Source organism: Antechinus flavipes, chromosome 2 (assembly GCF_016432865.1).
Source record: "Antechinus flavipes isolate AdamAnt ecotype Samford, QLD, Australia chromosome 2, AdamAnt_v2, whole genome shotgun sequence".
NCBI lineage: Eukaryota > Metazoa > Chordata > Mammalia > Dasyuromorphia > Dasyuridae > Antechinus > Antechinus flavipes.
This window is the reverse complement of record NC_067399.1, coordinates 262,932,282-262,949,670: the sequence shown is the minus strand read 5'-3', so window position 1 is coordinate 262,949,670 and position 17,389 is coordinate 262,932,282. Positions and strand designations below refer to the sequence as shown.

Here is a 17,389-nt window from a genome sequence, read left to right as displayed (position 1 = left end):
GAACAATAATGTTCCATCATAATCACATTCCACAATTTATTTTGCCATTCTCCAGTTGATGGGCATCCCCTCAATTTCCATTTTTTTTTTTTTTTTTGGCTAGGAAGAGAGCCACTATAAATATATATATTCTTTTCCTTTTTTTTTTTTTTTTTTTTTTTTTTTGATAAAAATCTCTTTTAAGATTCATGCCTGGTAGTAGTAGTATTGGGTCAAAGGATATCCAAAATTTTATAGTCCCTTGGGTATATTTCATTTCTTTTGATCATTTATTAATGGGGAATGGCTTTTATATTTTTTTGACTCAGTTTCCTATACATTTGAGAAATGAGGTCTTCCTCAGAGAAATTTACTTCAAAATTATTTTCCAAATTACTATTGCTAATTGCATTCCCCCCTCCATTTATTCTATTATCTCCTCTCACTTTAATTTTCCTCAAAAATGTTTTGCTACTGACCATGCCTCTGCCCTGTTTTCTATAACTCTCCCTCCTTCTCATAATCACTTCCACAAAGGGTTCATTGGGACCTTGCTCTATTTTTGTGAAGGCTTCCCCTCGATCTTTCCCTGGAGGGTACCCCAAGATTTTATAGCAGCAGTAGCAATTTGTTCATATACTCCTATGGGGTAATTAATCTGTGCTGAATTCTTTGCATACTGATCTTCACCTGCTAATTGGTCAAAGGTATTTGTATATTAACTCCAGTTTGCTTATGGCATTGGGCTTGAATCCTACATAATTCATGATACTTCAAAAGCCAGCACAAGTTTTGTCCAGATTCTAAACATGTCCTTGCTATGGATTTCCAATCACTGGGGGTTAAAATTTCATAAGCCAAACTCTCTAGTAACATCTTAATATAAGATGATATAGCCCTATAAAGAATGAAACCCTTTTTCAAATCCTTAATTTTTTCCAGATCAAAAGAAGTGTATCTTCTCCTTTGTTGACCTGAAGAGTCAAGCTCTTCAATCACCGGGTATGCATTTATTAAATCAGATACATCCTGTCCTTCAATTTTTGCCTTAATCAGTGCTTTTTGTAATCTTGTCATAAGCTGCTTCATAGGTAGTGCTGATTGTGTTACTGCCTCTCCCCCTCCTCCTCCCTCCACCCATGAAGGGTTAATTGAGGGAAGTAGATCAGGGGATGGGGAATGCCCTAATGGTTTTTGCTGTGAAGTATACACTCAAAATTGTCCTTAACTCCATTCTTATCTGATTCTTCATCCTTTTCACCTAGTTTATCTGGATCCTGCTCCTCCTTCTCTTTCTTATTTTTCCTTATTCTATAACATATAATTTCCTAAAGCCAGTTATATTAAATTATATGTATAAAGTGTTTCTTTGGAAATTGAGTCAGGTCCATTTTCATTGTAGAATTGACATAGTTGCTCTCCTACTAATTTCCATTCCTCTAGATCCATTTTTTCCCCTTAGAGAACTAAAGAGATGTGTACTGTATAGTTTGTAAAAGTTCAGTGATCTGCTCCCAAATTATAATCAAACCTTGGCTTTTCATAAGTCTGACAATAAGTCTACACATTTTCCTTGAATTGGAAAAGAAGGCTGTTTTCTAAACATTTGTCCCATTTTAGCTGAAATATTACTTTAGCCCTTTAACAAAGTTTCCTTGTCTATTTTTGTACTCACCCTAATTTCTGGGTCAAGGAGACTTTTTCACTGGGATCAGGATCAGAAGCTTTTCCAATGAACTCAGGATTGTGTCTGTCCCACATTCAGATGCCAAAATATAATATTCTCACTAAAATGTAATATTCTCTGTTGAGGTTTTCTTGGGGTCTCTGGAGGCAGTCTTTGTTTCAGTTCAGTAATCACCACAAGTGTAGCCAGGGATTAAGGTCCAAATCCTTTATTGTCTCTTTCCAAGTCTTGTCTCCTTTCCTAGGGCCTGGTTAGCTTTCTTAGAGGCCTATCTCTCCCCTTGGTTCCAAGAGGTTAAGCTCCTGCTGCCAGTCCTTTGTCTTCTCTGCTTCTGCCAGCTTCTTCTTCTTTCTTTTTTTTTTTTTTTAATTTTTATTTAATGATTATTTTATATTGACAGAATCCATGCCAGGGTAATTTTTTTTTACAACATTATCTCTTGCACTCGTTTCTTTTCCGATTTTTTTTTCCCCTCCCTCCCTCCACCCCCTCCCCTAGATGGCAAGCAGTCCTTTATATGTTGGATATGTTGCAGTATATCTAGGATATTTCCAATCACTGGGGGTTAAAATTTCATAAGCCAAACTCTCTAGTAACATCTTAATATAAGATGATATAGCCCCATAAAGAATGAAACCCTTTTTCAAATCCTTAATTTTTTCCAGATCAAAAGAAGTGTATCTTCTCCTTTGTTGACCTGAAGATATATCCTAGATACAATATATGTTTGCAGAACCGAACAGTTCTCTTGTTGCATAGGGAGAACTGGATTCAGAAGGTATAAATAACCCGGGAAAAAAAACAAAAATGCAGATAGTTCACATTCGTTTCCCAGTGTTCTTTCTTTGGGTGTCTGCCAGCTTCTTGATGTCCTCCTGAATATGTCTTGGTTTCTATGGGGGAAGCAGGAGGACTGCTACCATGGCCTCTGTCTTCCCTAGTTCTCTTTCTGGCTGAGTTTGTCTTAGCTTATATGGTCTCTTATCATAGGTGTGAATCTTGTACAACTATAGTAAGTACTAAGTACATGTACTAAACTAGAGAGCTATTAAGCACCATACTAAATAACCATTGTCTCTATCAATTCCACTGACTTAGCACCTTGTTTCAAGTTCTGGCCCATAATACTTTTTACTTAGTCAATAATCATACACATAGAAAAGTCAGACATATATAATTAAGATTGTGACAACTACAAATCTTCACAACTTAAATAATAAAGAGTTATTGCTTAGGACAGACACATCAAATTTGAGCTCAAGTCTCTTACCACAGAAATGTTCATAGCAAAAATCATAGACAGATCTAGAACTTGAATGGAAATATTCTTAATATTATAGTTCTTGTATGTTATCATTTAGTCAATAGCTGTTATTTAATAGTGAGGGAAGGGGCACAGAAGGGACTTAGCAAACTGAGTGGTACCAAAGTAAACCTGGAATGGAAATTTCTGTTCTATCCTTCTTTTTCCTCCTTACAGAATTTAAGAGTTTGAAAGGAATACAGTGCCTGTAATCCAAATATATTTGAAAGAAATCCCTATTAAAATATATGAGACAAAGGACAGTTATGTAGCAGTGCATAATACACCAGATATGAAGTCAGGAGGATCTGCATTCAAATCTGCCCCAAGATATTTATTAACTATGTATTCCCACCTAAGTCACTTAACCCTGATTCCTCAAAACTCCTAAATAAACAACCTAACATATGAGATGTGTCTACTTTCTTTTGATTTCTAAAGAAGGAAAAATCTATATTTAAAACAATTTATTCAACTCTCTGTGCACTGTATCTCCCTCCCCTTTCTTAACAAATCCTACTCTTTGCATACAACAAAATTCATGCTGTATCCTTTTTAAATATCCATTCCATGCTATGGCCAAGTAAATTTGTTTTTGTTAACTGTTAGATGGTCCATGACTGTTAACCATTTGTTCTGAGTTAGGCCTGCCTTATATTATTTTTAACCAACTACATATTCTAAAGATTCATTTATTTCTGATTTGGTGAAAGAAAAGTCACTCCTCAGTCTTGGTTTGCTCTGTGTCAAAGATCCAGTGCAACCGCCTGTACAGCCTGATCCATATAACTTTTTGGAAACACACACATAATATAGAGAAACTGATAGATAAACAGGCAAACCTATTGAGATATAAACAAAACCCTGAATGTACACAACTTTGACAAATTAAGTCTTCATTTTTCTTTTTCACAAATAATTCTGAAACAATAGTACAAATGGATCACTCTAGTCTACTGATTCTGGCACTCCGTGTTTTTATAAGCTACAAAAAAATTCAGAAAAGATTAGTGTTATGAAAGCTAAATCCTTTATTAGCTTATTCTTTTCACAGATCAACTGTCTTGCCTCCTTAATTAAAGTCATACCATAATTCTGATATAACTTTATTTTCATCTTTTATTTTCTTTCAAAGTAGTAAATATCAGGCCAATCCTAGAAAACTTCTTCCTTCCTTATCTCAATAACTCCAAACAGCTCCTCCATGAAAGTCATTATTTCACATCAACAAGAACATTATTTTCCCTAATGCATAAGAATAACTTTTCTGCACAATCTTTCTTCTCTCCTGTTTCATTGCCAAGCAACCCTTCTGTTGATTCTCCCATAGGGAAAACCAGTGTGATTTTAAGACAAAATTACCAGGGGAACACAATTATGGGTTGAGTATTAGAAGTTTTGCCATCAATGATAGGTCACTAGATTTTTGGATCAGCTAAGTATTTTCATTTTTAGCAGAGAATAGACATAAAATTATTTTTTCTTTAGGAACAATTATGGGGGGAGGATGGGTCAGTTAAAATCCTTGAACTTCTTTCAACCCCAATGATGCTTTCTCCTGTCCTATGACAGAATTGCTAGGTAAGAATAGATTTAAATTCTTTCATATCCCTTTCACATAGCTATTTCACATTTCTGTATTGGGCTAATACCCTTTCTCCACTTCCTTCATTCCCATTTCAACAATGTTTTATTTCCCTTATCTGCATTATCACCAAGAAATAGTCATTCAGTCTTAAATTAATGACCTCTTGATGGGGGGAAGTCACCATCTCCCCTGCACTCCCCAGAAGTAGTTGAGCTATGGGGCAGTTTCTCATATTGAACTGGAAGCTTTCTATCTAACATCTATTCATTAATTCTAATATTTTCCTTTATACTTAAGTAGAAACAAGCTTACTCCCTCTTCTTCAAGAAAACCCTTGAAATATGAAACCCTTGAAATAACTAATGATGGTTATACCTTCTTCCCAAAGTAAATATCTAAAATTTCTCCAACCCATCTTTGTTAGAAATTTTTTTAATTATCTCACTACCCTGACTTCTCTCTATTGGAGATGTTTTGGCTTTTCAGTATTCCTTCTAAAATATGGCTTTGAAAAACAAATATTTATGTGTGATATGACTATAGTTAACAGACCTTATTGGTAGTCAGTCTTCTTTAAACAATTTACAGATCAAATACTCATAAACATATGTGTTTACATATATATATGTTTATACACACATATATGTATATGTATATCTATATTCATATATTTGTTTATATAATTTTCTTCTAGAAGTCAAGCCATAAAGTCTGCCTCTTGACCATTTCTATTTTAATTTAGACTATAAACAGTATGAAATGAGAACAGATTTCTTTTTTTTTTTTTGTAAAATGAGAGCAAAAAAGAATCTTCAAAGAAACCTAAGGAACAATCACTTTTTATTTTTTTAATTTGAAAATTGTTCTTCTCTATGATGGTAGAAGTCAATGTGTGGATAATGGGGTATTTTCAGAACCACAGGAGAGTGATCAAGATTTTTTATCTTTCAATGATAATGAGGTAGTCAAAGAGGAATACTTGTCAATTGTGAAACAAAAATCTCTGAGTAGCGTTTGGGAGAAAAGGGAAGAGGAGGGAAGTTAAGAATGAGCAAAAGGAGAGCCAGCTAGATGGTGCAGTGATTAGAGCAAAGGCCCTGGCATCAGGAGGACTTGAGTTTAAATGTGGACTCAAACAATTAACACTTACTAGTTGTGTGACTCTGGGCAAGACACAACCCCAAGTGCTTTGAAAAAAACAAAACAAAACAAACCCCAAACCCCCAAAAAACTCCAAAACAAAAACAAACATGAATGAAAGAACACGTGAAAAATCAAAAATCTTATAGGAGGATAAGCAATTTGGAATCTTTCTCAACTTGTGGGATAGCCTACTGTAGTTCATGCTTGGTGACCATTTGCCAATGGGGCTTCAATTTTCATATCAGTAAAATGGTGATAATACTTTTATCTAGCTTAATGGATTGTGAGGGATTTGCTTTGTGAATGGCAAAGTGCTATTTTAATATGAACCATTAATATTGCTAAATACTATTTGCCATCATAGACACTGGGATACATGTTGGTAATACCAATCTTACCAAAGCTAATTTCTCCAGAATCCCAGGGTGAAAGTATAACTTAATTGGATATTTGGCACTTTGATAGAGTGGTAATATCATATAATAAATCAGAAAAAATGGAACAGGAATCAAGAGAGCTGGGTTCTGATTTGACTATGTCACTAGCTTGCTTTGTGATTTTGTTCAAATAACTCAAGTCTCACTTTTGGTGTCCAATTTACTCTATTAAATGAGGTGGATTAAATTATTCTTTTCAAATATGCCATACCTTGAATTTTTTTTTTTTTAAATTTTTATTTCCACTCTTTGTTCTTTGTTTTTAGAAAAGTCATATTTGAAGAGTATTTCAAAGAGACAAAGACAACAATTCTTCTGGGGAATCTCAGAATTTGGAGAATTCTTGGGGCTGTCATAATCCTGATGATTTTTTCATACTAGGCAGAAGAACCAAATAAATTCTCTTCTTCCTGCAAGTGAGTTAAAGGAGTGAGTTCTGGTTTTTATTCTCTACATCCTCAAGATTTTATTTGTTTGTTTATTATGACAGCATTAGTCCTAAATCATTCCTACCTAGGATTCTTCCCCATTTACTTTACAATTTCATTTTCTTTAACTTATTATAAGACACAAGATTGAGGAAGAACAATTAAGAAGTGGGAACTTTCACCTTATTTAGCCTGTTCTTCCTCACTTATTATTTTATTTTCTTAAATTCCATTATCAACAGAGAGAAGACTGCACAGAAGAGGTTTTAGGAGATGGGATTTCTCACTTTAATTTTTACTTTTTCACCAAGATATGATTATGTCTGTTTCTAGAAATATTGAAGAAATAGTGGGAATGGATTGAATAAACTTTTTACTAGAGACTGGTAGGTGGCTTTAGACCACTCTTTTCTAAAACTTTATTCATGGTTCATGATCCATCCAACAACTTTTTGGGATACAAAAAAGAAGTACAACTAATATGCATACATAAATATAGCTATTTATACACCAATACTTCTTCACTTCATCAGATGATTAAATTATTCTCTTAAAAAGACTATTTTTCTTTTCCTGTCTCTCTTCTCCTCTTTGTCAAAAATTATTGAAAAGTGTGAAATGGTTGGAGGCTAACATGTTATCAATGATCATGAATAATCATGAATAATAATAATATAATAATAATAATAATAATAATGCAAGGAGAAAAAATCTTAGGCTCTAGAATTTATAAGTGAGCATAATATTGATGCTTTCTATTTAAAAGTATTTGGTAGACCTCACCCTTTTCTTCATGAAATCCCCACTCTAACCCTCAATATCCACCTCAAGATGATATATACCTGTACACATAGAGATATGCAATATATAATCCTGAAATCATTTTGCATTATCAGAGCTTTACAACTATTATCTGTTACTAATACAATTTATTGATTATGTGATACAGGGATTCTGCTTATGTCATACATTTTCGTGTTCTGCTTCTTACTGCAGTGATTAAGATTAGTTATTATTATTATTTTTTAAGACTTAAGGATAAATTTGTTTGGATTTTGGAGGGAATTGGACTCGCCCAGGGTCACACAGAAGTGTCTAGGGTTAATCTTAGATCCTCCTGATTTCAGACATGGTGTTGCATCCACTATAACACCTAGTTGCCCCTATTTTATATGTTTGAGGAAAAGCCAAAGTTGTTTACCATCTTTATTTTTTGATTTTTCTAAATTATCAACCCTTTTTGGGATTGGTAGTCAGATATATGGTCTCTCCAGCAGAAAGAAAGAGTCCTTTTTTGGAATCCTCTTATTTTCCCTACCTTTTAAGAGAGATTAATTTTAGATAAGAAATCATGTGAAGTATTGTGACATAGGGGAATTAGAGGAGTTCTGAAGACCTAGATTAAAATATTATTTCTGTGGTAATAATCTGTGTGATCTTGGCTGAGACTATTAACTTTCTGGACTACATTTTTCTTATCTTAAAATAAAAGAGTCAGGCTAGATGATCTTTAAGATCCCTATTGTATCTACTTTTTCCTCCTCTACACTCTGAATTTTAACACAACTGAACTACTTACCATGCCCTGAATGCACAACATTTTATTGGTTATAAGGAAGCATATGGAAAGGTTAGAATGATAAATTTTCAAATTCTGAAGGATGTAATAGATCATTTAGTTGAACCTCCATATTTAATGAATAAAGAGGTAAGAATCAGAGAAATGGCTTTGCCCAAAAATATGCTATTTAGTTATAGAATCACAGACTCTCAGAGTGTAAGGGATACCAGAAGCTATTTAGACCAAGGTATGTTATATCAAAAAATCCCCAACACTTAGTTATTCTGCCTTCAGTGAAAGACTACAAGTTAGGAGCTAATGATCTTCTGAAATAAATAATTTTACTTTGGAGATATCTTTAATTGTTAAGAATATTTCCTTATTATATTCTAAATGTTCCTCTCTGTGACTTTCTTCTATTGCTCTTAGTTCTTTCATCCAGGTCCATGTGATATAAATCTAATGCATCTTCCACATCACAGCCTTTCCTTCATATAATTAAAGACAGCCACCCTAAAGCTTATTTTTTTTTTCCTTTATGATAAACATGCCCAGTTCTTTCAACAAATACTCATACAACAGTGCCAATAAAAAAAGCTAGGTCTTCTGAATAATTATCTACAATATTTTTCTATATCATAATATTTCCCATGAAACTGCCCTAGGAGAATAAGTTTCTTCTTTCTTCTTCCTACTCCTCTTCTTCATTCTCTGTTTCCTCCTCCTTTTCCTCCTCCTCTTCTTCCTTTTCTTCCTCTTCTCTATTTCCATCCTCTTCCTCTTCCTGTGAAACCCATTTCATTTCCAACTAATTGTTACCACAAATTATTATCATTTACCACAAAGAGAGCTGCTATGTGTATTTTTAGAACTATGTTATCTTATCATTTTTCCTGATCTCTTTGAGGTATAGGCTCCATAAGATATTTACAGGCCAAAGGGTATAGTAATTTTTGTGGCAAAATTCCAAATTGTTTTCCAAAATTGATGGATCAATTCACAGTTCCAAGAACAGTGTACTAATGTAGCTATTTGTCAGTATTGCCAAAAACTTTTCTTTTTCTCTTGTGACTTCCCCAGTATTTCCTTTTCACTGCTTAAAGTCCAGGGCCTCCTGAACTCATTGGTGGGATAAAATAGGACATCAACTTTTGGTTCTCACACTATTAATATTTTTTGTTCTTTACTCTCAGATCATCTAATGCTGATGCTAGTTGTATCAATGGATGGAACAAATGATTCTATGGTAACTGAGTTTGTGCTGCTGGGACTGTCAGCTTCTTTGGAGATGAAGATTCTTCTCTTCTTGTTTTTCTTTTCATTCTATGTGGGAATTGTGTTGGGAAACCTCTTCATTGTATTCACTGTGGTTTGTGACCCTCACCTACACTCCCCCATGTACTTCTTGCTGGCTAATCTCTCCCTCATTGACCTGGGATTATCTTCTACCACAGCCCCAAGGATGATCACTGACATTTTCAGTGAGCATAAGGTAATTTCTTTCCCAGGGTGTATGACACAGATGTTCTTTGTCCATGTCATGGGAGGAACTGAGATGGTCCTACTCATAGCCATGGCTTATGACAGATACACAGCCATCTGCAAGCCCCTCCACTATTTGACCATAATGAGCCACAAAACATGTATTTGTTTTGTAGTGACTGCCTGGGTGATTGGAGTGATCCATGCTGTGTCTCAGTTTGTTTGCATTGTAAACTTGCCCTTCTGTGGCCCTAATAAAATTGATAGCTTTTACTGTGACTTTCCTCGGGTGGCAGAACTTGCCTGTACAGATAGCAACTGGGTAGAGCATGTGGTCACTGCTAATAGTGGGCTCATTTCTATGGGCACCTTCTTCCTCTTAATCATGTCCTACATCTTCATCCTTGTCACTGTGAGACATCACTCTTCTGCTGGTTTGTCCAAGGCTTTCTCCACGCTATCAGCTCACATCACTGTAGTGTTTTTGTTCTTTGCTCCATGTTTCTTTGTGTATGTATGGGAATTCCCCACCTTATCACTGGATAAATTTTTGGCCATTCTTGACTTTGTTGTTACCCCACTTTTGAATCCTGCCATCTATACATTTAGGAACAAGGACATGAAGGTGGCAATGAAAAGACTGAGCAGGAAAATTGTGAGTTCCAAGGAGACATCATGATGGATTTTATGAAATAAAATCAAGGGACACTTCAGGATTGTGTTCAATGCTTCCAGACTTATGTAGGGTGTAGCATAAAAACAGACATGGTCTAGAGCACCCTAAGAAGATCTTCTGTATTTTAGAGATATAGCTCTTTTGCTCATCAACAGGAATAGAGTAACATTGCCTACTCTCACCTTCTACTTTATAATGTGGCTTATATAAAGAAGAGAATCATAATTCTGAGTTTAATGAATACACCACAATCAACTGTCATGCACTTCATTCAATGTCATATTTTTTTGGGAGAATCTATACTTGGAATTATGCTTGGTTCTTGCTGAGCTTAGCAATAATCATCTCAAGAAAATAACTATTTTTTTCATGGAAATTCCATGGTCCAAATTTATATACTTGTGGGTTTTTATTAACCAAATAACAAAAAGTTCCATACTCCTTAACTTTATGTTCAATGTTCTTCAGATTATGGTTACTATATATTTTTCTAGTCTATTGGATACTATTGATTTTCAATGCTCTTGATTTCAATAAAATCTACTTGCCATGACCCAAATGAATATCTTCTACCTCTGTACCATTGCTTATATTGGTCTTAGACTCTGATCTTTTCATTTATCTTCCTTCAATCTAAGTATTCTATTTTGTCTACCATTCACTGTTTAATTAAAATATCTCCTAAGGATTTTTTCTGACTTCTCAATGAGTATTGAATGCATGATCATCTGATATTATTGTGATTTTTTTTTTTTTACTTCTGTTAGATACTATTCTTTATTTATGTCTTTTAAACCCTATACATTTTTTTCTGATCTAGAGATCACATTACATTTTGTTATTAATGTTTTTTCTTTTAATTAATGTGCTTATACTCAAAGTATTTAATTGAATTTTCTTCATTTTGAGATATTTAATAATTTCAACATATTTTACTTCTTTTATTCCCATATTACTCACTTTCTGATTCCTTTCCCTTTGATGGCAGTTTCTCTGGGATCCAGAGCTTAAAGTTCTTTCAACTTTCTGGCAATTTATGTTTCAATGAATCTGCTGCAAGTAACTCCTGAGGGGAAAAGGTCAGAATCTGAGCCAGTTCGATGTTGGGTTCTTTTCCTCAGATTTAGTGGAGTCTTACACATGCACGCACGTGTGTGTTCTGCTCTAATTCTCTGTTCCTCAGTTTTCTGAATCTTCTTTTTGTTTTTTCACTACTAGGAGAAGAGCAGATAGAATTCAGTCTTGTTGCAAGATTATAGTTTGAGTTGTGTACACCTACTACAGGAATGTGGTGGGTGGTGGTGAAGGGGATGATGAGTAAACATATTGGAATATAGGGATTTGCCATCTCTTTTGATTATTTTTTTAAATGTTAACTTATTTTGATACTGGATTTCTTGGACCCTGGAAATACCTGAAATTGTTTGTATTTTGGATATATTTTTCATTTTGAAGAGTTTTGTTTTGTTTTGTTTTTAGTATCCTGTAATTCATAATGTATGCTGTACTCAATTGTAGCCCTCTTGGTTCAAGGAGCATTTATCATTCTATTTTATATTGGACATAGTATCTATCATAGTGTATCACACAGAGTAGATTCCTGATAAATTTGTAGAAGGAAAACAGGCAGGGAGAAGTAAAGAAGAAATAAAGGAAAAGATACTTCTTTTCCTAATCAAAGTATAGTTTATGTTTATTGAGTAGGAATGACAAATCCATAACAAAATTTATTTTGTTAAAACTCAGCAGATGACATTTTCATTATTTACTCTGTGCTTATTAGAGGTATGTTCAGGTTGGAATGATTCCCTGAAAAACAAATCAAATTCATTGTAATATCATCAAGGCCTTTAATGTGGATTATGTAAATTTATATTTTGCTTGTTCCCTCATTTTTCTTTGTGGGCAAATAAGATCAACACAACTGTAAAGGTATAAGATCCCAGAAATAATTTTAGCAAGGAAACATTTGATTTTGTCAATCAAGGGCAGCCAAGCATAATCTATGGAAAAGAAAAATTGAATAGTTTGTGTATTATTCATTTTCAAATATATTAGTTGACAGAAATTAGTTCAGAGAAAAACCTATCATTTCTGCTCAATGAACGTAGTGGTACTTTCATTTCAATCTACTTTCTCTACCATTAAATTGATGAATAGAGTATATGCCTTGCATTCTTACATGGATCAAAAATGTGTAGGAGAAACAACTATTACACAGAATAGAATTTGCTCCAAATCTTATGTGGGTATCTGAAATCTTACATTGTTTAATAAGAAACTTGAATTCAATAACATGCCCTTTGCAATACACATATTTGAAATAGAAAAACACAAGTGTTGAAATAAAGGATTCGAGCAAGAATTTGTGAAGAACAGAGTTAAGTAGAAAATTTGACATCTAGAAGCATAAAAAAGTAAATATAAACAAGCAAACATAAAGATCTGAATAAGGTTAAATCATTTCTATTCTTTTATGGAGAAATGATACTTGTATCCTTTCAGAATTGTATTAAGAAGCAAGTTCCACAGAGTTTGTAAAGGTATGTGAAATCACATCATGGGCTAAGATACTTGAAAGATAAAAGCTACATGGTAGATGCAAGGAAACCTCACTTGACTTGTGTTCTTTAGAGAGTATATTCATCATTACTGTGATTCCTATATGGAGAAACCAGGCTTTAGCTTTCTTTCATCAAATTTAAATGATTATTTATGCTTTCATTCATACACTGTTAAGAAGAAGCTAACTAATCTCTGAGAACTTACTATGTTCAGGATATTGTCATACCCTCTACCACTCCCATTCAATAAATTCCAGTGGTTCCCTTTCTGTTTATGGTTCTTGTTATCATAGATATCTGGTAGAACAGTGCATAGAGTTCTGGGCCTTGAGTCAGAAAATACTAAATTAAAACCTATACATACTAGTTGTGTGCTGCCGAACAAGTCACTAAACCTCTATTTGCCTCAGTTTCCTTAACTATAAAATGGGGATAATAATAGTACCTACATTGCAAAGTTTCTGTATGGATCAAATGAGATAATTTACAAAAAGCATTAACACAGTGCATGGCATATATGGAAACTGGCCTGAAACATACTGGTAGCGCTAGGTATGAGCCTCAGGAATAGCAGCAGCAGCTTCTGAAGCTTTCAGCTCAGAGACAGTGAGGAGATCAGATGCCTGCTTAGAAAGAGATTATAGGGAACTTGTTGCTGGTATTAGATGCAGCGGGCAGTGACTGGCTGGCTCTTTTGCTTATGAGCAGTTTTGGATTAGAGTTCTACAATGGAACAGAGCACTTATGATTATTTACATAAGCTTCTGCTGGATTCTTGGTCTTAGTTCCAAAGCAAAAAGGAACATTAATTTTTATTGTTGCAGGAGAGCAAGGGACCTGCTCCAATTTTTCAATCTATCTTGGATAAAGACTAGACTACAGACCAGGAAAGCACTGGCCATATCTCTCCATTATCACACCACCTTAGAAGCATTGAAAACTTGCAAAATTCCAGAAGTAGCTACTAAAACAGAACAAGAAAAAACCTGAATTTTGGGGAAGTTCCTCTGAAACTTCAGGTGAACAGAGTTCAATTTTTAATATAAAATTTAAATTGGGAGGAAAAATGAGCAAGCAAGCAACAGCAACAGCAACAGCAGCAGCAGCAGCAGCAGCAGCAGCAGCACAGCAACAACAACAAATCTTTGACCATAAAAAGCTATTATGGTGTCAGGGAAGATCAAGAGGTAAATTCATAGAAAGACAACAACATGAAAATAGCTACAAAGACTCAAAGAAAAATGCTAATTGAATCCAAACATAAGATTTTCTGGAAGAGTTAAAGAAAAAATGAGTGGTGAAGGAAAAATTTGGGAAAAAATGGGATTTATAAAAGAAAGTTGCTAAAAGTGAATTATCAAAAATGCACAAAAGAAAAATAACACATTAAAAAAATCAGAATGGGTCAAATGGTAAAAGAGACACAAAGATCCAATGAAGGAAAGAACTCTTTAAAAGTAACTAATTGGAAAAAAAATTACAAAGCTCACTGAATAAAAATTCCTTAAAGATGAGAATTGGGCACGTGGAGATTTATGATTCCAAGGGATATCAAAACATGCTAAAAGAAAGTTAAAAGAACAAAAAAAAAAAAACAGAAGAAAATATGAAATATCTTATTGGAAAAACAAGTTACCCGGAAAATAGATCAAGGAAAGATATTTCAGAATTGTTAGGATATTTAAAATCCATAATTAAAAACAAGAGCCTAAGACATCTTGTTTCAACATTTATCAAGGACAACTGCCCCTAAGATCCAGTAGGTAAAAAAAAAAAAAAAAAACTAACAAAAAACTGAAAGTTTCAATGAAATCTATTCTCTTGAAAGAGATGCCAAAAATGAAAGTCCCAGCAATATTTTAGATAAATTCCAGAGCTCTCAGGCCAAGGAGAAAATATTGCAAACAACCAAAAAGAAAGCATTCAAATCTCATGGAATTATAATCAGGATCAAGTAAAATTTAGTGGTTTCTACCTTAAAGTAATGGAAGACTTGAATATAATATTCTGGAAAGCAAAGGATCTAGGATTAGAAGCAAGAGTCACCTATCTGGCCAAACTATTATTTTCATGAGAGAAATGGATATTTAATGAAATACAGAACTTTCAAGCATTCCTAAAGAAATGACCAAAACTGAGTAGAAAAAAATTGACATTCAAAGATTTACACAAGATTCAAAAGAACCATAAAAAGGTAACACATAAAAATAAATCATAAGCGACTCAATGAGGTTAAATTGTTTACATTCTCTATTGGATGATAATACATTAACTCCTAAAATTTTTATCATTATAAGGGCTGTGAGGAGTCTACTAATAGGGTATGAGTGTGAATTGATCATGTTGGGATAATATAAAAAAACACACCATAACCAGATGAATTTATAGACATTTAAAGAACGCTTAATTCCAATCCCCTGGAAATTGTTTTTAAAAAGGGAAAGAGTCCTGTCAAATTCCTTCTATGAAACAATGCAGTCTCAATATACAAATGAGATAAAACTGAAACAGAGAAAGAAAACTATAAATCAATATCCTTAAGAAATATTTATGCAAAAATTTAAAATAAATTTCAACAAAGAAATTAGAGAAATATGTCAGAAAAAAACACATACTATGGATTTTACCAGGAATTCAAGGTTGGTTCAATGTTAGAAAAAACTATAAACTTGATTGACTATAATGATAATAAAAAACAAAAGTTATAACATTATTTCAATAGATGCAAAAAATGCCAAATATAATTTCCCTTTCTAGTTAAAACAACAAAACAAGAACTAGAATAATGGGCATTGGTTTGGAATTAGGATGACTAGGGTTCAAATCTAACCTCAGACCTGACACTTATTAACTGTGTGACTCTGGACACATCACTTAATTCTGATTGCCTAACCCCTCGAAAAGAGAAAATACAAATAACTGGAGCTTTCTATAAAATTATAAGTTGTAAATATCTAAAACCAAGAGGCGTTCATCTCTGTAAGAGGGATAAAAAAGAAACCTTTCCAATGAGACCAGGAACAAAGCAAGGATGTCCAAAATCACTATTAATATTCCATATAATTCTTGAAATAAAGGTTATGGCAATAAAATATGAAAAAGGAATTGAAAGAATAAGTATGCAACTATCACTATGTGTTGGCTTACTTGAATCTTGTATTCTATTAAAACTAATTGAAACAGTGAACAATTTCAGCAAGGTTAAAAGATTTAAAATAAATTTATACAAATCTTAATCATTTTTCTACATTACTAAAAAAGTCTAGCAGGAACAGAAAGAGAAATTCCATTGAAAATAAGATGACATATATTATTTGGGAATCTGTTTGCCAAGATTACATGAAATTATAGTGGAAATATATGAATACATTCACAGAACACTGTTTATACAAATATTTGTTCATGGATGAGTCAAGGAGATATGATAAAATAATAATCAAACTATCAAAGGATTACTTTTTAGACTTAAAAAAAAATCCTGTGGAGGAATAAAAGATCAAGAATATGAAAACAATTTAATGGAAAAAAAGTGGGGAGAAAGGAGGTCTAGCAGTATTCTAAATATTCAAACTACACCACAAAGCCACCATTATAAAAAACAGAAATAGAAAGATTGATCATTAGAATGGATTAGGGACACAATATACGAAAGTAAATGAACACAGTAACTCAGTATTTGATAAATCCAAAGAGTCCAGCTGTTATAATAAGATCTTAATATTTATTTGGTAAGAGGAGAAACATGGAAGCCAAATGCATCAGTGGTTTAAAATATAAATTTTATTCTAAAATCTTAAAAAATGATTTAAAATAATACATAATAAAGTTTTTAAAAATTATTTGGTGTGGCCTCACCATGAAAAATTAAATCTCTCTCCACTTATTTGTCTTTCTTGATTTTTGCAGAATTATATTTATGGTTGATTATTAGAGTTGTATTACAATATGAATATTTTAATATTATAGTTTAACTTAAAGAACTCCTATGTGTAACCTAGTAGAGTAACTCTAAATTAATTTAAACATTTGGTAGTTATGTTGAATAGATTTCTCTTTCTGTTATTTCCTCTGTATTATTAGCATTGTATAGAAATGCTGATTTGTTTTATATCTTGATAATTTAATGATGGTATTAATTTTCTTAAATTTTCACTTATTTTCTAAGTTTTCTAAGTAAATCATTATGTAGCTAATAGAGAAATGTATTTGTCTTATTTACTGACATCTCTTTTTGTATACATATATACTTAAATATAGTTATATACTTAATTTTTTACATTGTCAAAAATACTATAGGTTGTATTGACATTTCGAGAAGTATGTCAAGTAGTAGTGAAAATAGGTAGCATATTTATTTTATTCCTGTACTAGTGGTAACATCTCTAGTATTTTGCTTTTGTAGGTAATAGATTTCATTTGAAATATGCTTTTGGTGACATCAAAGAATAACCCTTTCAAGATGGTTTTTAGGCTTTTTAATGAGACTACATTTTGAAGTTTTTCTGCATTTGTTGTTGTTTTTGTTGTTTCTATTATTATTT

General features: G+C 33.0%; 2 protein-coding genes across 2 annotated transcripts in view; both read left to right on the top strand.

Moving 5' to 3' along the window:
* LOC127549159 (olfactory receptor 4F4-like) overlaps positions 1 to 17,389 on the top strand; it is a 45,785-nt gene that overhangs the window by 19,009 nt on the left and 9,387 nt on the right. Inside the window, exon 3 of the transcript XR_007950527.1 lies at positions 6,404 to 6,553. The gene's annotated coding sequence lies outside the window, so the exon portion shown is untranslated. The remainder of the gene's footprint in view (positions 1 to 6,403; positions 6,554 to 17,389) is intronic.
* On the top strand, positions 9,326 to 10,287 carry LOC127549156 (olfactory receptor 4F15-like). The gene has a single exon (XM_051976989.1). The coding sequence runs from the start codon at positions 9,328 to 9,330 to the stop codon at positions 10,285 to 10,287; it is 960 nt and encodes a 319-aa protein (XP_051832949.1). The 5' UTR covers positions 9,326 to 9,327.